We start from the raw sequence: 22548 nt of genomic DNA on the forward strand, positions 1-22548 counted from the left end.
AACAAGTTACAATGGATTAAACTGGATTTGGCCACAGGTTTGTTTTACAAGAAAACTAGCAAAGACAACCAAAGAGAAATCCTTCAAAAACATAGGATCTTTGAGACTTTTTGTGCAACTGTACTGCAAGAACATCAAATGATTCTGGATCAGCATCTGTTAAAATGACTGATCAATCCAGTAATCAGAAGTAGAGGGAGATTCTTGGACTGTCACTGCAAAGGAAAACATATTCTGCTGTCTCCCCCTTCTAATTTACCCCAGGTCTGGAAACAGCTTTGCTTAATCTCAAACAGAGCTTTTGCATTACGCTCCTGCAATAACCTTTAATTTCATGGTGTATTTGTTGCATTCGGCGCACAGGCCGGATTACAACTGACAATCTTTAGACTTGCGCAGCGAGAAATAAACTGCATGGAGAGATCGTGATCTGCGCTGTACCCAACCACCCTCCCACCACCCGCGATCCGTCGCTGCCACCATCCCGCTTTGTAGCAACTGTGTCTGGATGAAGGGGGAGACCCCCACCAACAAGCATGCAGTTTACCAGTGAACAATTAGCCCCGGAGCAAGAGCACGCCCGGCACTGGCACATGTGGTTAAGAGGCGTGCACTGCGGGAGAGTGCCAGATGATGAAGGGATGAGGATGGGGCGGGGAGGGGCAGGAGGAGGGGGGACAGAGGAGAGGGAAGGAGGTGCGTGTGCCAGACACGCGTGTGCCAGTTTTTTGTTTTTTTTGGCAACTGGGCACACGTCCTTTGTGATTCGCTTACAGATACTCTTTCCAGAGAAGATAAAGGATAGATAATTGGAGGCGTTACCACATACTCAAACCCAATACAACTTTGACTCGGAATTTAAGGACCTTGTCCAGATTGAGCTGTAATGTGAAGGCATCCAATGGCTGACTCGCTTAGCTACAGACACTTCTCGTCCCTCCCCTCACTCCGCCTCGAGGGTCTTTCTGCTTTGCGGCGTGCCAACTGGGCCTGGTGCCAGTCGCATTTGCAACCACAAGGGAGCCTTGTCTTTTTGCCATGCCTAATGAAATGACAAAACAACAGATTTGCATATACAGAAACAGGTGTTGTAACAGGTTTGACTGCTTTTGACCCAAGCCGTGTTAAAGAGAGAAAATGCAGGGAAAGAAAAAAAAAATATGCAGGAAAAGAAAAAGTTTATGACCAACAGCTGCCTGGAGGTATTTAGGCTCTGATGAGCTGCAAGACTGCACCATCTGCCCGGCTGCCTGCCAGAAGTGACAATCTGAATTAAAACCCACTCATCAAATATCATAAAAATAAACCATTGTTTTTGCTGCATCCATATGTTGTGGCCCTTTTATTTCATATGCAGAGAGGAGCATTTGGAGGCTGAGCTCCGAGGCCTGTAGCCATGATCCAGGGAAAATCCAGAGAACCACACAGTAGCCTGTAATTACCCTCCCACCGATCCGCTGTCTTCAGACCAGAGCCCTGCGTCATCCCAAACATTATCCAAGTCCATCCTCTCCACATTACAGAGGAGAAAACCTAGGAGGGCCGATGTGGTGAAAACATGGCCATTGTTTAGAGTAGGATTATGGGTTGACATTCAAGAGGGCGAGCTTCAGAAAGTGAAAGATAAAATCACTACACGCTGCCTGCTTGTAACTAGACAACTGCTTTTATGATTTATGCAAATGTATATCCCCAACGCGGGACACAAATAATATGGCCAGGGAGCGTGTGTGGCTGCGAAACAACACAAACACAAAATGGTGCATTTCTGAAAATGTCAAATGTCTCCCGCTTCACATTTTTGACCAAATAATGTCCTGACCCAAAGGGGGCTTTGACTAGAGACATTCCTTTTGTCCTTTACTGAAAGACGAAGCTACTGCGCAACACCCCCGGCCCGCAGAGCCCACTCAAACACCAACAACCCCAACCCCCCCTCCGCCATTTCCATTTTTTCCCTCCTGTTATTATTTAGGTGAGTGAGACAGAAGGAACAAACCTGAGACAGTCGTGACCCTGCGTGAGTGTTGGAACTTGGTCTAGAGCTACGCCGGCAGAAGGCAGCACCATATGCCCTCAGCCCCAAGCTGGATGCTCTTTCTGCAGCCTAATGTGCCTGTCAAAAACTGTTACTGTCATGACCCCCCCCCCCCCTATGTTTTTTTTTTTCCTCTCGCAACATGTTAGAAATAAACATTTGCTTTTCCTTTTTCTCTCTGTATCTCTGGGTAAACGAGGGAAGGTCCTTGTAGATGTGAGGCATGGCTGCAACTCATCAACAAAGAGTCCAGGGCTGATGATCAGCTGTTACAGCCACACATATATCAAAAACTAATCATTTTACTAGATCGTTACCCTCTGGGTCTCAGTTGAGAGCTATTAATTAGGTTGGAAACAAAGCTTTCACTTCCCTTTTCCTCATTTGCATTGTCAAATGTGCAGCATATCTACCAAACCGCTAACAGTCAAAGAACCGTCTTAATAAAAGGCCATTTAAATGTGGGGTTGAGTTGGCTACCACCATTAGCTTCGGCGCTGTCTCACATGATGTTTTGACTGTTTACGAGTGACAGGCTGACGGCTGAATGCGCCGAGAGTGGTGACCTTGCCTTTTTACCACGACTGACCCTGTATCTTTAATTCAGGCCAAGACCCCCCCCCCCCAAAAAAACAAATGTTTTCACACCAGGACACTGTCCATGCGACCGTGACTTGAATAGACGCCGGCGTGCCTTCACACCACACTGACCAGCGAGTAAACATGCAATTGTTAACTCAGCAAAGAAGAAAGAGAGAGAGAGAGAGAGAGAGGAAGAAGATGTATGGTCTGTGGCTGCTGTTGGTGTGCTGCGATTCAGGGAGTACATGCACGCTGTAGTTTATGTGGATAAACACGCTGATAGGTCAGCTAGTGTTCCAGGCCAAGCTTATGGCAGTCTGGAGTGTCAGCTCAATGGGAGACTATTAAGCACAAGGTCACAGTCAAGACTGCGGTGCCAGGAGGTGAACTCTGACGAAAAGGAATTATTTTTATATAGCTTATATTGCATACACAAACCAAGAGTTTGTTTTATGAGATTACATCAATGTCCCTCTCCATTTCAGAATCAGCAGCCAAAAGCAACACTTTCTGGCTGGTCGATGTTGGGGTCATTTGTTTGTGGCTTGAGAATCATTAGTGGGTGGTTCCGTGATGAATTTGCACAACAATCATTGCAGGCTCATGATTGTTCTGGACTAGACATACAACCACATAATCCGGTTTTTAACCTGGCCAAGCAAACACGAAACTCATAATTATGAACTTAAAACAAAAAAAAATCGACATGTGGCTATGATCTGCGATAAAAGAAAAATGGCCAGTGTGAAAAAGTGAGTGACTCCCTCCTCTGATGGGTCTTAAATCACCCTTATGTGGGCAGCCTGCACTCTCCGTTCTAATCCCCATCCCCTGACCCCACCCTGCACAGCTTTCTCCGGCCAAACAGTCACAATGCTTCTCGCTGACAACAGTGTCGAGTCGGGCTTAAGAAGTGACCTGAAGCGGAACTAAAAAAGTCTGAGCTGTCTCAAGACTCTTAGTAACTAGGGCACACAAAACATCATTACTGTGATGTGGATAATTACAGTGCAAAAAGGGTGGCCTCTTAAGCATGTAATACACTCTTTTATCTCCTGGAGTCAATCTTTCCGAGGCTGACAGCTTGCAGCATATGATCCCGGTAAACAAATACTTTTGCGCGGCACAAAAGTGCCATTAAAGGCCAAAACTGTCAACACAAATTCCATTCTTACTAGGGGGAGGGAACTGGAATGAGAGGGAGAAAGGGAGGAGGGAGGGAGGTAGGGGGGGAAAAAAAGGACTTGATCACTTCTGGTTGCTTTAACTTGCATGGAGGTTGTCATGGAAACATTTCTGTGAAGTTGACGGGGATAAAACCTGGACATTTGCCATATAATTGCCTTAAGCTTAAAAACAGGGCAGAGTTAGATATATGTGAAAACGCATTGTTAAGGCTACTCCAGTCAGATGCTGGTGCACCACTCCCCTGATTTTCTTACTCATTTTACACCCACCCCTAAAAAAAAAATTCAGCAACACTTCAAGGCTTAGGCGAGTGGTCGGTTTCATTACAGAGGTGTTGGGGGATGGGGGGTCGGTGCAATTCAAAAGCTAATCCAAAAGTGAGCAAGTGTTTCATTGCCTCAGATGTGGTATGACTCAAAACAGCATTGATGTGATCTGTGCATTAAATCCACTCTCTGGACTCTCTGTAACTCACAGCCGTGCATGCAAAAGTTTCCTCATGACTGTGTAAATCACAAACACAAAGCGTTTTTCTACTTCGGCTCTCCTGGAAGCAACAATTTCCACATTCTGAGATGAAATAAAAATCAAGCATCAACCAGTGTTCGCTGAGCTGAAAGCTGAATCTTAATTTTGATAAATGATTGAAACGTATGACAGGGTATACACATTAATCCTGTGGAGGACATTCATTTTCCTATTACCATAATGTAGAGCACGACCGCCCGATGATAAATGCAGCAATCAAAAAATGGATGCAGAGTGAGGGAGAGTCGGGGGTAATAAGTGCACCGCTCCCGACAACGGTCAGTCTTGGAGAGAGAGATGAAATGGCGAGTCTCTACATCGCTCAGTGTTTTACAAAATCAAGTCCTTACCGCACACACACAACACACACAACACCCTGACAACAAGTAAACAAGAGGGCACAGACTCTTTTAAATGCATTTTTAAAAAATTGATGGGCCACTGCAACAAAGAGGCTGATTGTGCATCGTCGCCGACATATTTCACCAGGGGCATTTATTGCCGCCTGGCCTTTGATGAGTGAGAGCTACAGAGTGAGAGGGGGGAAACTGGCCCACACCTGCATAACTGAGGAGGGAACACCTGTGCACCCTGCGGCTCGAAACAAGGAGGGTCGATACAGCTAATCCAGGGGTGAAAGCTGATCAGAGCACAGGCCCGGAGAGTTCAGCAGCTCCCACTACCTTGTTAGCCTTTCTTTAGGAGAAAAAAAAAGTTTCACCTATTGATTTTCAGCTTTTTTTTTTTCTTTTTTTTGGGGGAGGGGGGGGGGGGCACAGTGATAGTGACAAGACACAGACAGACACAGACAGTGACAGAAAGGAACTTAACAGGAGCTTTTATGAGCTTTCAAGCTTAATTATTTTCCAAGCAAATCCAAGCAACCTTGTTTCTGGACAACGAAAAAAAGATGGAATGAAAATAAAAATGGAGCGAGCGTGCACGGTAAGGGGTTGACTGCTGATCATCATGGATACTGGTTATGCAGATGGTGAGACTCGAGTAAAGAATGGATGATTGATCATCATACACAACTACAGCCTGTGAGTTTAAATCTAGTTGGATTTATTTATTTAGGAGTATCAGCTCGAGTTTATAGCAAATGAGGCAAGGCTTTTTAACAACATCACAAAAAAAGTATATTAAAAAACTGTGTGTCAAGGGTGATAATGCCATGGCTACACTTAGGGGATTAAAAAACTGCAGTAACTCTTGCCTATTTGATAAATTATAAAATGAATATGACAAACTGATTTATAATCTAGCTCTCCCTAAATATAAATATAGATATAACTATTATGAGTTGCATTACTTGCAGTGTTTTAGTCATTAATGTAATGTAGACGCAGCCAATAAATTACAGCAAACAGTAAATAGGTTGTAAAATAGCTTTCAGTGGCATTAATACAGATATAATCTGACATTACGTGTTATCAAAGGGACGATGACATCAAAATCAAGGAAAAAATAAGGTTATTTATCAATAATGTGAGATCATTTTGCACATTTTTGAGCAGAATACGTGAAAAATCGAGTAACTTAGCACTTGGGTGGTGAAGAGAAAATATTTTTTGACAGGATTAAATTTTCAAGCTGCATTTTTAACAAAATAAAAGTGAGTGTTCAGGGTCCAGAGCAGGCAGCTGGGTGGACGGTGCTGTCCGAGGGTCCTGACACGTGGAGGAAACAACGCTAAGTCGAATTTCTGAGCGAAAAAAAGCTGAAATATGTTTCTGCAAATAAATAATAAGCACAAGTCCACGAGCGACGCGTTTAAGAACGAGGTCGCGAGCGGAGTTTTGCGGATCTTGCACCGGACAAACTTGCTGCTAGGTCCCGCAGCCACTTCCCGGATTCAAGGAGAAGTGCGGGGAGAGAAAGACAGAAAGACAGAAAAGCTCTTAAAGACAGACACAAACTTACCGCGATAGACAAATATGGCAGGTTGTGGTTGTTTGTCCCCCCCAAGCCGCTGCAGGTGAGGAGCCGCCGTCCTCTCGAACGACAACTCGCAGGACAGATGTTCACACGTGACCGGCCAAGTTCAGCACAACAGCGAAGAGAAGACGAACAACAAGCTGCTGGAGTAAATAAAAAACACGCACACACACACACATACACACACACACGGCTGAAATATTCCTCCGCTGGGCACCGCTCTGCGAGACACACACACACACTCGCTCTCTCTCTATGTGTCTCTCTCTCTCTCTCCTGCTGTCTCCCGTCAACGCGCTGTTATTACTAATGCAACACTGGGGGAAAAGCTAGTACACTACACCCGCGTTTGAATGACGCGCAATGCGAGGAAGACGCTTGTTTTTTTCTTCTTCTTTCGTTACGATTCAAACACACACACACATACACACACATCCCCAGTAAGCCAGTGTATTTGGGACTAGACCCCCCCCCCCTCCTCCTCCTCCTTCTCCTCCTCCTCCTCCTCTTCCTCCTCCAGCCGCCCTCAGGGGAGGCACTTGCTCGTGCGCGGAGGTGTGTGTTGTTATTTTTGGGCGTGCTGCGACCTCGTGTGACGTCAGGGCCACCTGCTATGTAAACAACCCCCCCCCCAAAAAAAGTTATTTAGAAAAAACAAAACAAACAAACAAAAGTTTGTTTTTCTAAAAGTTTCCGGGTTTTGTGTTTTGCTGAATCCGAGACATCTTTCAGGTTCACATGCAAATACATCCGCAAATGGGATCTATATCAGCAAAACATAATAACACAGATCCCTTAATAATTCACCAAATACTCCCCCCCCCCCCCCCCCCCCCCCCTCACTATTATTTATATTTTTAATTACGTGTATTTCTATTCAATACTCTCAAATTCTCCAAGACACATCACGACCCTATAAGAAAATCTGTATGTACTCATTGTTGAGGAAATCGAAGCAGAGGAATTACATTCATGCAAAACGAAGTGTGTCAAAGTCAGGAAACAAAACCAGACTATGTACCTGAAGCGTCCTTCAAGTCAAGACTGGAAATGTGTATGTTCAGGTATTTTTGTGGTAAATATATGAATTAATGTAGACATTAAAGTAGCCTAAGTTTTCAAATTTAAATGTATATATGCACCTTATTAATTCATGGGTGAGCTGAGGAAAAATGGTGTGTGCATGTGCAAAATGATGGTTGTAAATAGCACATCTTGGGCTATATAATATTATGATGAGCATAATGTTGTTAAATTGCACAATTGCGTATTTTAATGTAAATATGTTCAAGTTTAGATTTTTTTTTCTTCAAATAAATTTCGCAGCTAAATGAAGACTTTATTTGACAAACGTGATAAAATAAACAGTTTAACCGAAGGAATTTTTCTAACCCATTCTAACATTTTCACATGCTGATATTTAATTTTCATAATTTCGGTTTGTCTTTATTTTCTCCTCCTTTTGCTCTTGAACCGCTGAGACGTTCACGGTCAAGGAGCGAATGACCAGATTAACATCAGATGAAGGGAAGAAAGGGTGGAACGAGTTTTTCTTCATGTAGTGCATCTGTCTCATTCCCTCTGCTGTCAACATTTACATGTTATATCTTTTATTTGTTATTAAAAGATAAACTGTGAGGAAATATGATTTCTACATGGTTTTTTAATTTCAAAATAAACGCATCTTCCAGAAAGTGTGTATTTCTCCCTATGCCAATAAAAACGTAGAGTTATTATTGTTAATATAATAAGCTAGTCCTTCCTTATAGTAGCTGCTTCTTTTAAAACTCCATACTATTTCATAGAATAGTGGACAGACTGGATTTTTCGAAGAATTGCCTTATTTTCATAATGTATTAAAATTGGCCAGAAAAGTCAATTTTCTATTAGATGTGATGGGAAAAAAATGCATTGTCCTGTTTGAAAATATTGGAAAAACAGATTTATCGGACTAGCTCATATCTAGTGTGTGTTTTTAAAATCTATTCTTGTGTGTTTGTGCAATATATCGTAATTGCTAATCATAAAAGAATCCCATCATCCCAGCAAACATCTGGGACACGATCCGGATGGGATAGGAAAACAGGTGTAAGGGAAGTGTGGTCTTTTGCTGACACCTAGCGGTCAATGTTTGTAACGACGCCTCTCTAAGGTAAAGCATGTCCAACAGTTAAAGACAAAAGACTGTAAAACAACAACTTGGGACATTTTCTTACAATTCATTTTCTGCAGCATCGAATTATGTTTTTCTCTCAGGCCGTCTGCAAACTTGCAGGTTATTATCACACACAAATTACAAGATTAAAATGCTAAATTATTTGGCTTCAATTCTGGTTTATTTGACTCTTGATCATATAGCGCCATCTACTGACAAACATTAAACGTACAAGTTGTCCTCTTGATTCCAAGAGGTCGACAAACAAATGTAAAAATGTAATATTTTCTTTTCAAGCAAATATTTGTGTTAGTGTATTTTTTTTTCCACATCCTTTTTAAATGTGAATAAAGCAAAAACTTAAAAAAGCAAGAACTAAATTGTAAATTCATCTTTTGTGTGAATGGGAGCTTCTATGCATTACAAATGATTCTATTTAACTATTAGCACGGCTGCAATTAAAGGTTAGAGGAGAAAGTATTTGAGTTAGTAATTTAGAAAACAATGAGTCTTTTGAGGATGAAAAAGCAGCTCATCTACCTGCGAAGGATCCGATAACCAGCACTTAAGTCTGTTTACAAGATCTACTGGATTTTGGGGGTATGGTTACACTGCAAGTCAAGGATTAGTGAAACACACACACACACACACACACACACACAGTCCAGTCTGCCAAGAACAACACAATCATGTCCAGTCTTCTGTTCTAAGATGCAGTGAACCCTAAAAACGAAGGCGAGAGGATCTGCAGATATCAAATGCCAACACACATAATTTGACACATTATTGATTTCAATGGAGGAAAGTCTTTCCCTGCTCTCTGCACATGGAGGGTCAGTGGTCAGCATCAGCTCCTGCAGCGGACGTGTTGACACAGTGTTGGACACACGTTTCTAACTCAAGGGCCTGGACTGAGCTCCTCCAGTAACAGATCGACTCTGCACGGCCTCATATGTAAATGCCTTCGATGGATCGGCACACTAGAAAATAGATGTTGTGTTTTCTTCCATAATAACTGAAGGGCTTCATTAGCAAAATGTCACACAATGATAACAATAAGCAACAACAAAAACAATAATAATAATAATCCATGTTTTTTACTGTAGGACTTGACAAAAGAAGCAAATATATGTTAATATTTTGTCCAAACAATGAATCATGCAGGGTATTATGGAAAAGGTGCTGCATTTATTCAATATCCACAAAAAAGTATCTATCTATCCATCTATCCATCCATCCATCCATCCATCCATCTATCCATCCATCTATCCATCTATCTATCTAGCAAGGAGGCCGATTCACCTAAAATGGAAACAATATTAATTATTATATGGAATATTATATAAAAGCTTAAAGCTGTCAAGCTCTAAGTGAAGAGTCAAAGGGTAGATCACATTTTAATTAAATGATTTAAAATCAGAGAAAAGCACTTAATAACAGTGATGCAGATAAATCTGCTTATTTAAGGAAGATATATATATTAACAGCACGTGTGGATTTTGGTTGATGTGATTGCTGCACCATCATGCAGACAAGAAGATACTGTACTGTACCATTTTAAATTCACATCTTCCCCACTAATGTAGTAAAGTTTTGGAATATTTTCACATCTGCAGTATTGACTCGTCAACAATATGAACCTTTTCATACATCAGTTTTACTTTGAAGTGCTTTATTTTTCGTGTATTTACTTTGTAACTAGCAAACAAATTGTGAGCGGATCACTGAGAGGATGACTGGCCCGCCATGCTCTAGTTATATGTGTCCTATTAATAGGTCTGGCTCAGGCTCACAATGTTCAGCTGTAACCTAACTCCATCTGTCAAGTCACGTCCCCTCTGCGCTCTCCCCTCCACAGTATCACTGCAGCAAGGCTCGGGGCACTTTGGTCTGTGCCACCCTCCCAGCCACACAGACGGCAGGACAGGCCGACAGCTGCCTCTCAGACCATCGAGCATTATGGAGGCTCTGTACGTCCGACCCTTGAAAGAGGATGGTTTCGTGACGGAGGAAGAGGAGCTGGAGAGGAGTGGGGGACAGGAAGAGGGAGGAAGGGAGGCCTCATCTCCCAGGGGCTCCACCACGGACGAGGACACAGATGAGGACTCAGAACCAGAGCCCCCGTCTGTTGTCTGCAGGAAGGTGTCATTCGCTGATGCATTCGGCCTCAACCTGGTGTCAGTGAAGGAGTTTGACAATGTTGAGGTGACGGTGTCAGAGGTCAGCCGGGCTCCTGAGAGGGAGGCTGCGTTTCCTCTGGAGGAGTTCTACATGTCCTGTCTGTTTACAGTCCCATCATCCCCGGAGGAGCTGGCCCAGAAGCTACAGGCGCAGATGGTAGAGCTGGAGAGCATCGAGCTTCTCCCAGGAACCACCATGCTCCGCGGCATCATCAGAGTGGTCAACCTCGGCTACAGCAAGTCTGTTTATGCCAGGATCAGCCTGGATTGCTGGAGCAGCTACTTTGACCTGCTTGCGGAGTACGTGCCCGGATCCAGTGACAGGGAAACAGACGGATTTGCTTTCAAGTATACTCTGATTCCTCCCTTCGACAGAGAGGGCACCAGGGTGGATTTCTGCCTGCGCTACGAAACAACAGCGGGCACCTTCTGGGCCAACAACAAGGACCTGAACTATGTGCTGTTCTGCCATCAGAGAGGACAAGCGAAGGAGCTCGGGCCTCAGGTCCTTGAGGAGAGCTGGGGCTACAAGAGCAAGAGGAGCTGCCTCAAAGCGAACAGGTGAGAGAATGTGATGCTGGAGATTTTATTAAACATGCCACTGCTGGAGGAAGTCATGTCACCCACACGTGTGAACAATACATAGTGTTTTATCGTAATCAGGATTCAAATAAAATGGTTTGGACTCAAATTCAATTAGCAACAGTTACTCTTTAAAGTTTCAGTGTGTATAATTTAGTGACATCTAGTGGTGAAGTTTCATGTTGCAGCTGAATAACCTTCACCTCATCCTCGTTTTCCAAACATGAAGGAGAACCATAAAAAACTCAAAAGGTGTTTAGTTTGTCCAGTTTGTACTACTGTAAAAAACATGGCGGCCTCCATAGAGACGACCCACTCCCGATGTAAACATAAAGTACTTTGATATAAGGGGCCTATTTTAGGATAAGGTAAACATCAGTTCGTACAATTTAGATGAAACACACTAGTGAAAGCATCACCAGGATTATTTGATGAATTCGATTTCTGCCAATAAAGCACCAGTTAATGTTGCTTGCTGGCTTTGGGCCTGTGTGTGTTTACTGTAAGCAGTTGTGTAACTTTTCAGTGATGGGTCTTTGAGCTGTAGAACACATATTGCCCATTTAAGGTCAGGTGTGTGTCCGGCTTTTCCATGACGTCTCAGTGTGGCTAGGAGAGACAGATGTGCATATTTCATCCTCTTTGTCGACATAATCCCTTTTTTTTTTTTGCTTTGGGAAAAAAACTGTGTATTTTTTCTGTGTGTTCTGCTTTCACTGTAAAAAAATACAAGCTGACTGCACTGAGACAAGAGGAATAGTTTATTTAGCAGTGTAACAGAGGGTCAGCACTGATGCAGGTATAGTCCAGGAGAGATGTAGAATAGCAACAGCAAAAAAAAAAAATCACACTATAATGAGAGTCCTTTGGTTGTATAATACTAAGGTAATGCAGTAGCTATATATCGTCTGTAAAACATGTTGCAGAGCTCATGTACTGTCTTTTTTGAACTACAGGAGGGGGGGTGCAGAGGAAAAGACCAAGGAGTTCAATATCACAGCGACACTTTCTGGAGGTGTGTGTACTCCAGGTTTCAGTGTGTGCATGCATGCATTTCCATATGTCTACATATGTGTGTATGAGTGTGCAGGCAAACTTAAACTCTTGTCATTTGTTTTGCAGGAGCACAAGCCTCTCATAAAGCACAGGAGGTCGACAGACAGACGGCGAACATCACAGAGTCAAACTCGTTATTACACCACGAAGGACACAAACCTTTGGTGAGGTCACAGACTCATTCTTGTCGTGAACAACAGTCAGAGCTACCGTTTACCACAAAAACTACTCACAATCAGGGCTAAATAAGAGTGTGGCCTTTCAGAGAGATGCACGTAACGCTGCACAGCAGCTGAGCGAGAAGGATCCGGAGCCTCAGCTGACCTGACACTTGAGAGCCTGTCTGAAATCACTCACGTGCACAATGTTAATAATACATGCAAAACTGCTTGTGAACGTGCAGTAAAGTTGATGAATGGAAAACAGTCTTGTGTGCTGAGGTTGCAGCAGCGTTACAGCCAGTTGCATCACCACAGTAATGTTATATGAAAGAATACTCGATGAATTGAATGGGCCATTGCACACATTTTATGTCATGAAGCTGGTTTTGAGATTTAAAGGAGACGATGACCTTAAAAACGAACAAAAGCTTGTGCTGGTGGCCTCCGGTTATGCTCCTAGTAGTTCGAGCATTAAACACTTGACTTGACCTTTGCCCTTTCCTGACAGGTGGACGGCATAAACATTTGGCACAGAGGAGCATGTTTGGCGCGTGTGCAGGACCACCCTTCCCAGAGGAGACAAGCACCACGGGTTTATTCATGTGACTCAGCTGGTGGCCAGATTTCTCTGCCTGTGCCAACTCCATGGTGTGACTCTGTGAGCAATCGCTACAACCGCCAGAAAAAGCCAAACGACAGTCCGCGGATCCTCACCTACCATCAGATTCCTCTGCTCACACTGGACTGGAAAAGCGATACGCCGCAGCAGTGGGGGGCTGCTGACATGGATGACATCTGGGCAGGGAACGCCAAGCTGACCAGGCCGAAAGCGTCCGTGGAAAATATAGAGGATACGCCTTCTGTTAATGATCTCTGGGAGAGCTTTCTTAACAGCCCAGACGATAAGGACCACAAAGACACCTCGGTGTGTGACGTGTGGCAGGAATTTCTAAGTCAGCCGAGTCGTAAGGACCATTCTGGTGTCCCGGAGGCAGAATGGCTGCAAACAGCGGCGTTGGTGTCTCCCTCAAATCACAGAGAGCCCCAATATTCGGCAAGCAGTCAAGCATTTCAAGAAGTTCAGGTGGGCATGGATCCACCCACCACCTTCGCCTCGGCGGCGACATCATCTAGCTTCGACCACCAGCCACATGCGGAGGCGTGTGTCTGTGACAACACGGCGACCCAAGATGCATCCCAAAGGGCGCAGACGAACTCTGTAACACACACTCCAGAGGAATTTAGTCTCGAGGGGGTGAAGCCTGTATCCGGGGGATCTGTTGACAGTTCAACTGAGTGTCACATGCTTACAATCTGGCAGCGAGTGGGAAAAAGAGGAGAAGCAGAAGGAGCAGGCACAGATGAGCATGTCACACTGCACGCGGCCGATTTAGTAACAAGCTCAGGGGAGTCGAAGACAGCAGACATGATAGAAACGCCAGAGTCTCAGAATGCCAGCGCTGTTGATAGGATCTCACAGCGAGCGAGGCTGGACGAGGGTCTTTCTTCTTGTGGGGAAGGGGAGGATACAGGTACCGCACACAATGCGACAAGTGACACGCTGGCATTTAGGGAGACAATCAGACAGGGGACAGAGGACGGGGAGAGGTTTGTCTTCTCCACGTCCAGAGAAAGAGCAGGAGAGGGAAGGATCATGACAAACCGCACGGAAAATCAAGCATCTACAGAGGAGAAGATATTTAGGCAGCGTGAAACAGAGGCGTGTGAAATCTCCCAGAGGTACACAGATGAAAAACGCAGCGAGGAATTCGTGCTGAACCCAAAGAGTGAAAATCCATTAATGGAGAACGAGAGAGATGAAAATGAAATCAGACCTGCGCAGATGCACGCACACAAATTCAATCCAAACCAAACATGGGAGGAAAATATCAGGCCGAGCCCAATAATAGAAGGTGAATTCAAATTGGAAAAAGATGTGGAATCGAGTGAGAAAGACCAGGAGGGATTCAGACACATGCAGGTGGAACATACATATTATAGAAAAGATACAAAGAGACTGATAAGTGAGGAATTAGAGGGAGCGTGGCGACATTACAACAAAAATGTACAACTAAAATCATCGGCCTGGCAAGATGGGTCGGTACTTTCAGAAGTGCATGATAAACAGTTGAGTCCAACCCGAGCAGCAGAGGAACTGTATGATGGGAAAGAGGAGGAAAAAAATCAACGTATAAATGAAATGACAGAAGGAAAAGACAGGGTGAGTTGTAGTGGAATAAACGTGGAGCGACAGGAAATAAACCCACCAGCGCAGAGCACACACAATGTGGAGATAAAGGTCCTTCAAAGTAACACTTTTCCAGCAGATAGACACATCCTGAACCCAACAGAGGTGGAGGAATTGAGATTGGAATCATCACAGGATGTTATGAGGGGTCGGAGAGAGGGCGCAGGCCGGGAAATGAGCCCCGAGGAAATTACGGTGAAGGAGAACATCGATGCTCAAACAGAGCCTCGACGCCAACCTGCCACAATAGAAGGAGTAGAGGAGAATATGAGGCTGAGAGACGAAGATGAGAGAAGGCTGAAAACAGAAGCGATAAGGGGGTCGATGGGTAACGTGGAGGACCCTTGGGTCGAGAGGAAGAACACATCGGGTGAATTGAAAGAGCGAGAGAAAGTTGAGAACCCTCAACATGTTGAATGTAGGAAATTGTCAGAGGGAACAAAAGACCTGGCTGTGGCAGAAAAGACTGTGGCACTTGAGTCGAGGGTGGAGGAGGCGTTCATTGAAAGATTTGGTGAGGATTTCGTCAGGAGGATTTGGGAGGAGGTGTTCGGTCGGAGAGCGTGGGACGTGAATATGAAGGGCAGCCCGGCAGATATTACATGTGACCGCCAGCCTCTTTTTGAGAAAGGTTTATTTTCCTTGACCGATCCAAATCCAAGAATCCATCAAGGCCAAGAGGAAGCGATAGAGACAAGTAGCAAAGAACACTCCCCAGAAGGAAGTCGTCAGTCGCTCGACACAATAAATCAAAATCACACGACAGATCTGGATTCAAGTGCTCATCCCGCTCGAGAGCTCAACGCCTCATTGACTGAATCAGCCCGAACCATTAGCTCTGCAAAGGAGCAGGAAAACGTTTCTCAAATAAGAAAAAGATCCATCCCCCTTCAGGAGACAGGTGGACAAACGGAAGACTTCAATCGATCGGCCCAACAATTTCACAAACACCCCACTTTCCCCTCCGAGAAATTAAAAGAGTCTGACGATCTCGTACGCTGGAGTCTGCACGTGCTGCATCACCTCAGCAGACTTCTGCTGTGCACCCTTTTAGTCGCCGGCTTCTTCACCATCCTCTTCCTCTACGATTTCCCGGCATTCATTGCGCTCTACGTGTTTTCGGGGTGCTGGTGGTTTTATAAGTGGAGGAGACACCACGTCGCGATGGATAAGGGGGTGGGGGGAGAGTTTGCAAAGAAAAGAGAAGGTGTTGAAGAGTGCGGTGCGTAGCATTGAAACTAACATGGATTCTTCATATTGAAAAGCATTGTCCACTTGTCACACCCTTTGTGTATCTGTCATAACCAGTTCAAACAGGGAGAGGTTGGTTTTTCGTCTTCATGCTTTTTTTCTTTTCTCCTCCTTTGTTCCGTTTAATTTTAGTAATGAAGTAAGACAAATACAAATACACAACATCACATGTACACACGTACAATTCTACAGTGGGGCGAGTGTTACTTTGAGCTGAGACTACTGGGCATGAGGGTAAAAGATGTTACACAGTGTGAGTTACTTTAAAGAAACCTCAGCAGTTTTCAGACATGACCTGCAGGAAAAGTCTGGAGAACTGGCTACAGAGTTTACCCAGAATTTTCCTTTCACTCATGCACAACACAGGAGGTTCTCTGCACAGTTCACAACAGCATCAGGCGAGATGAGGCAAGAGGTGCAGCAGACAGAGGCAGGAAGTGACGTATTAAAGTCACATAACAATCACATGATTTTCTTTACAACACAGACACCAGATGTCCGCTCTTCTCACTACAAACTATCTTGATATCTTAGTCTGTGTCTTTAAAGTGTGTTTCACCGCTTTTTCACCGGGAGGCGATTGTTGTTTTGTTTTTTTCAGTTCTTTGTTAGAAGTGTCATCATTTTCTCCTGAACTCTCCTGACTTTCTACTAGGAGGCCAGGCACAGAAATACCGCAGATAATCCGGAGCCTCTCCCTCGGACTTTTAGCATTCACACGTGCACCTACATGTGAACGCTAAAAGTCCTCTGGAGAAAATACAGAGTATCTGCAGAGTTCGGTGCATGTCCGAATCTGCAACACTGGGGAGATGGGAGGTGTTTCTTTGTTTTTTTGTTTCTCCCACCCTTGCAGACACATGATGGACACTGGCTGACCTGCCACTAAAAAGTAAAGAAAAAAACAAATGGGTGAGTGTGTGCTCTTTTCTTATGCTCTCCTGCTCTTTACACACACACACATGTATATGCACACAAGCACAAATACACAATACACACACACAACACCAGTCAGTGCAGATCAAAATACCAACATTATGAACGTAATATATAAGTAATACTATGATTAAATATAATGATAAAAATACAAAGTAGATGTGAGTTTATTAAAGATAGGAAGATGGAAATGATATTGATATGTAATAATATTAATAACAGTCATTAGACAAGCCTGGTTGGCGGCAGTGGGAAAAGCAAAGAGGGGAAACAAGAAATGAAAGAAGAAAACCACATTTTGTAGGTGTGTGAGTGTTATTCAGGAATCTGAAATTATAAACGGTTATATATCTGAGATGATGGGTTTGTTATTTTCATGATTTTATCACTTAATTTAAATGGTTACGGTTGATTTTGGATTAAATTATGGATTTTAAATCATAATAGTGGAGGAAACTGGTCCCTCTCTCTCAACGCTGTCCTCCTGGATCTGTCGGAGAGGAGTGATGCCCTTCAGTCGCCATGACGGTCAGCAGACTGTCGTGTATCTACATGGTACGAGTGGAGATTCAGGGATTGTATTGGTTTTCCAGCCGGCTGTCAGAGTTGCTGAGATTGTGTATGACGTAGCCCTGGGTTATTTTAGCTCTGCTTTTGCAAACCATTTGAATTCATGCTATAATTGATTTGCCAAAAAAAGTAGTGGAGAAAGTTTTGAGTTTCTCGGCCACATTGAGATTTTCCATTTTCTGAGATTCTGGATTTTGTTGTTTACCAGTATAATAGGTTGGTGCTTTAAACCAAATGTTGGTGGGAGGCAATAAAAACATCTGTTATTTAATCTTTTAGTTAACAGCTGTAATTGAGGGTGAAGAGCTCTGAACGCTTTAGAAAATAAATAAATGTCTGATATTTTATTTTTCCTACGTGAAGTATTTGCCAACGTCAGAACTGGAGTTGACTTGTTCCAGTTTGTTGAGTTGTCCGAGAAGTCTTATTATTCTTGGTCCTTTCAACCCCCTTTAGAGCATAATATGACAAATAAACTTAATTTATTCAGCAGAAATATATTTGTGTCACTTAATTCATCACCTGTCATGTCCTCTGGCCCTTAAACATTTGTCTGTGACCTCTTGTTCCAAAGAGTGGTTTGGTTTTTTCACCAAACAAATTACAAAGTTATCTTGAATCATTTAAACATTAAAATTGAAATGCAATTTGAAGACTTTTCTTGTTTTAGTTTGTATGAACTTGTTGTCTTAGTTAATGCAGAGTTACAGTATGTGTATGATGTGTGTACATTTGATGCTTTTATGGGCCCAATGTAACTTGACCGTGTATGTAATGAAAAAAAGTGATTTTTTTTTCTTCAATAAAATAAATTCACATGACTAAAGAAACAATGGAGATATTATTAAACTACCTGCGTCACAATGAGAACTTTTAACATGTGGGATGAAGTCTGGATTATGACCATGTTTAAAGCAAATAATTTAAGAAAATAAAAATCTAACATTTTCTGTGATGTTATATTTTAATGTGAGAATAACATGTTGATTACTCAGTGAATAAATCCTGTGAACCTCGCTTTCCTTCTTCCCTCAAGATTAATTTATCATTTCAGCTTTTCGTGCCTGTTGACAGGAGTTGGAGTGAAGTTAAATTCCTACAGCAAATAATACAGTTCTTCCCACAGCTCATTTGACTTACTATGTTATGTTGTGTACTCACGTTTGTCTATGATTCCATCCCCACATACACATGAGAAGTTCAGCGAGCATCTGATGGATGGTAATTTGCCAGATGTAGCCATGGTCAATCCTAAAGCAAAACAAAAAGACAAGATATAGATTTATGGTGCTCAATATATATATATACCTAATTGAACACACTCATATATCAGTTCTCTGAAAATGCCTGATTTTGTTTTCTTCAAGATCCATTTATTATTGTCTGGGACAAAGAAATCAGTCATTGTTTCAAAATGAACACTGGTATGATCACTGATAAATACAGTGTTCTTAATGTGCTGTATCACTCTACATATATTATCTGCTACACCCCCACGAGCAGACTTGTGACAGCGTCCTTCACTGTGGCAGAACTGTGACACTGCAGTCCAGTAAAAGTCTCTTGGTCTCGTCTGGGGTGTGTTGACCTTTTATAAGCTCCGATAGAAGACTGACCCTGAGCCAGAGCTAAAACAGCAGCAGATGAAAGAAGCTTCTCTTTCACTGGGCACCGCTCTGAGGTCGACTCAGTACAAACCTGGCACAGTCACTCTGGTGTGTGCAGACAAGAGGCAGCAGTGACGGGAAGAAAGTCAGAACCGTGGGCAGAATCCTGATGTGCTGAAGTTGTTCCGTGGTGCAAAGCTACATGTTAGACGATTCACATGACAACATGGAGGGAGGATAAATTCATTATTGACGCACTAGGAAGAGGTATGGGGCTGCATGCTATATGTACTTTGAGGGTTTTATAATGTGGAGCCCTAATGACAGTGGGAGGTACAGGAAATGTTTTTATGTCTGTATTATCCAAAAGTCATGTAATCACAGTAATTTGTTATTTAATCTTCCATTTTCAGATTAAAAATATCAACATTTCATAAAGCACAATGTGTATTTTACTCATACAAATGGTAACAGTAAAAGGTCAGAGTTAGATTTCACTATATGAGTTAATATGAACTGTGTGGGTTTTTTATATTCTGTAAAAGTTGTTAATTCACATTAAGAAATTTAAATTACATGTTATGTACATAAAAAAAATCAAGACTTGTTTTAAATGGAAGACTTTTCACGACGAGAAGACAGAACAAAGAAAGAAAAAAAACAGATGCTGCCCTGAAACCTCCCCAGTTAAATATTTACACTAAGGCTATTATTCTTTGCATTATAGGTTTTTGAAAATGTATTTTAAAATATGCAAATCAAGCATTTTATGATAAAATATGCACCAATTTGCATATATCCACAAAACCGACATCTAAACATTGGAAAAGCCAAGTGTTATATTTTACTGACATGGTATTAGAGCCAATGGTTTTTACAGGGGATGTTGTGTCCCTATTTTTATTACTCCATATATTATAAAAACACTGTCAACAGCGATATAAAGTATTCTTTTTTTGTTTTTAGGAATATAATATGCATGCAAAAGCTATGAATTAAATATAAACCTCTTCGGAATATAAATAGGAATAAAATTAGACAGTTTTGTGTATGTCAGTGTAATTGACATACACCATTAGACTCCTATATGTGTATTTTGTCCACTAGTTAGAAAGAAAAACATGTTCTGGAAGCAAAGACACCCAATATCCAAATATTGACCAGTGCACAAAATAACAATGTTTTTGCCCTCGAGGTGTCTGACCTAAAAGTGATTCCATGTTTTTCAGCAGTGAGAAGGCTGGTACAGCTTTTACCCTGGTTTATATCAGGTTGCTGCAGGTCCCTGAAGAAGACGAGTTAATTGACTCTCTCAGTCGCACCCTGATCCTCGTGTCTCGACTAAAACAAGCGCCTGTCATCCTCCATGACGCTGGCGCTCTCCTCAGATGTCTTCTCACATTACATTACAGTGTGTTTCAGTTGATTTTGTGCGTCAGTATGTGTAAATGAGAGGCAAACTATAATAAGGATCACACCATCATGTGAGAGATAATCTCATAGGGTGTATGTAGTCCCACATTAGCATTCAACACAAGCTTCCTGTCCTCCAGTGTCAGTCCTCAAAGAGAATAACAAAATGTAACAAAGAGGAAATAATGAAGAGAGGATATAAAGTACAAAATGACAGTATAAAAAACAATTATATTCAATGGTGTTAATATTTGATATAATAATAATAATAATAATATCATATTATCATTATAAATTCTGTTATACTATATCTTATTTTATATTATATTTATAAATGTTCTTATGCCGACAATTACTATCAAATACTTATAAATTATAAGTTATTATAATGATGCATTATTACTATTACTATTATTATTAGTTATATAAAATTATCTGTATAGTAAATTTCAAGTCATATTTATAAATGTCATTACACTGTAAAATTTTACTTTTTGCGATAGACCTGGGTGCAATGCCTCGTACCTTCCAGCAGATGACACTGCAGCTCTACTTTACAAAGCCTCCACTCCACACTCTCAAACACAACATGGCCAATGGTTTTCAGTTCATTCTAGATAATATAGGAATCGTGTAATCGCCTCAAGCGAACATTTTAACATCATCAGCACAATCCTAAACTCTAGATTTCTTTAATAGTTTGACCCAGAAAGTGCCAAATGTGTAACAACCAAGCGTTTTTTTTTTATATCCCTGTGGCAACAAAAAGAGAAAAAAAATGGCTGTGCAGTGAAGTACACTGCTGGGGACAAGAGGGTGGATGAGGACATGGTACGTGAGTGGATGAGAGCGCAAAATGAGGCAGGCCGGCGTTATGTGGCCCGAGGGGACCGGAGGCACTCTGCTGACAGATTGGAGACCTGACAGAATGCATCGTCCACACTCCCCTCAGTCGAGGGAAACCACTTTTTATTCATCCGTCTCTACATTGGCAGCCTCCCTGTCGGCGCCTCTCCCTCAACCTTCAACCTGACCGGCCTCGTCTCCCCACTTGGCCTCCCTCTTTTCCCAGTCGAACCTGCACCCACGCCTGCCTATCCTCACCCACCCCCCCATTGCCTCGGCCTTGCCTCCTTCTGTGACTACCCCCCCGTCAGTGACTCGACATTCCCAGATGTCCCCTGGCTCTTGCATCACGGAGACAGCCAGGCTCTCTGCTGTCGCCACTTGGCATTTGAAAGCTGTGCGTGCACGGGACACAGTCACCTCCCGTTCAACACTAATTGCAGTATAATGGCTGCTGGGGGAATCATCTGAGGCTACATTCATACGACTACATTTTAGTTTTGGCTTCCATATCAGCTTTAATCCCTGTACAGAATTCGTACAGAAGGGGGTCATGTGATAGCACCGTGACACGCGAAGGCTACGTCGTGAACGAGACAGACCCAACCAGCAAGTGGTTGCGAGTGTCTAAGATTTAATTTCGAAACATCTGAAACAAAGCCACAGAGTTTTCCAACTAAAACAGGGCCAACGGCGTTCCGAAGTGTTCTGTTTTAGCAGCTCTAAAACTGCAGTAGTGTGGACGCCAGACGTATCAGGGTAGTGTTGATGCAGACTGAGAAGCAGCGGAGTGCTAGCACAGGGTTTTTGAGGTACGACTGAATAATATAGCATGTACTGTGATTTCCCATGCTTCATATTCATAAATAAAATATACTTGCTTCCCTGTGAAATAATATGCATCTTCAGTCGTGAGACATTTTCTCAAAATATATACATCTAATTTTCTTTTCTTCTTTTTTTAAGCACGTGTACTCCGGAACACACTGCACGATATATCTTGTGATTTTATAGCACTCATTACGATGCCCTGACTTCCTGTGCTTTCATATTCACTATTACCGTGAGATGACAGAGTTGTTTGTCATCTTTAGTGCCGCGTTCCTTTCATCACGAGGAGGAGGTGTTAGAGAGGAGCGAGGAGGAAGACGAGCAGGGGAGAGGAGATGTGGAGGAGGGGCGGATATCTCACTCATATGGTTTGCTGTATTTACCGAGCCACAGATTATTTAGGGAGACGTGAGAGCGCAGGTGAGAAGGTTAGTTGCC

At 42.8% G+C, this 22548-nt stretch overlaps 2 protein-coding genes across 11 annotated transcripts in view; one reads left to right on the top strand and one right to left on the bottom strand.

The window, feature by feature from the left end:
* foxp2 (forkhead box P2) overlaps positions 1 to 6740 on the bottom strand; it is a 103442-nt gene extending 96702 nt beyond the window's left edge. For 9 of the 10 annotated variants that reach the window (XM_069519379.1, XM_069519381.1, XM_069519377.1 and 6 more), the window contains exon 1: positions 6260 to 6401. The gene's annotated coding sequence lies outside the window, so the exon portion shown is untranslated. Of the gene's footprint in view, positions 1 to 6259 lie in introns of all 10 variants that reach the window. The other variant, XM_069519384.1, reaches the window with a different exon arrangement.
* Positions 6741 to 9957: 3217 nt separating this feature from the next.
* Positions 9958 to 18431, top strand: LOC109632641 (uncharacterized). The gene is made up of 4 exons (XM_020092035.2): positions 9958 to 11170; positions 12148 to 12206; positions 12314 to 12411; positions 12917 to 18431. Exons 1-4 carry the CDS (start codon positions 10224 to 10226, stop codon positions 15884 to 15886), a joined length of 4074 nt encoding a protein of 1357 aa, XP_019947594.2. The 5' UTR covers positions 9958 to 10223; the 3' UTR covers positions 15887 to 18431.
* The last annotated feature ends 4117 nt before the right edge of the window (positions 18432 to 22548 follow it).

Source organism: Paralichthys olivaceus, chromosome 23 (genome assembly GCF_024713975.1).
Source record: "Paralichthys olivaceus isolate ysfri-2021 chromosome 23, ASM2471397v2, whole genome shotgun sequence".
NCBI classification, from domain to species: Eukaryota; Metazoa; Chordata; class Actinopteri; order Pleuronectiformes; family Paralichthyidae; genus Paralichthys; species Paralichthys olivaceus.

Coding starts and splice junctions, on each gene's coding strand:
- LOC109632641 (XM_020092035.2), top strand. CDS start 10,224: ATGTTCAGCTGTAACCTAACTCCATCTGTCAAGTCACGTCCCCTCTGC. Junction 11,171..12,147: donor AGCTGCCTCAAAGCGAACAG/GTGAGAGAATGT, acceptor TTTGAACTACAG/GAGGGGGGGTGCAGAGGAAA. Junction 12,412..12,916: donor ACGAAGGACACAAACCTTTG/GTGAGGTCACAG, acceptor CTTTCCTGACAG/GTGGACGGCATAAACATTTG.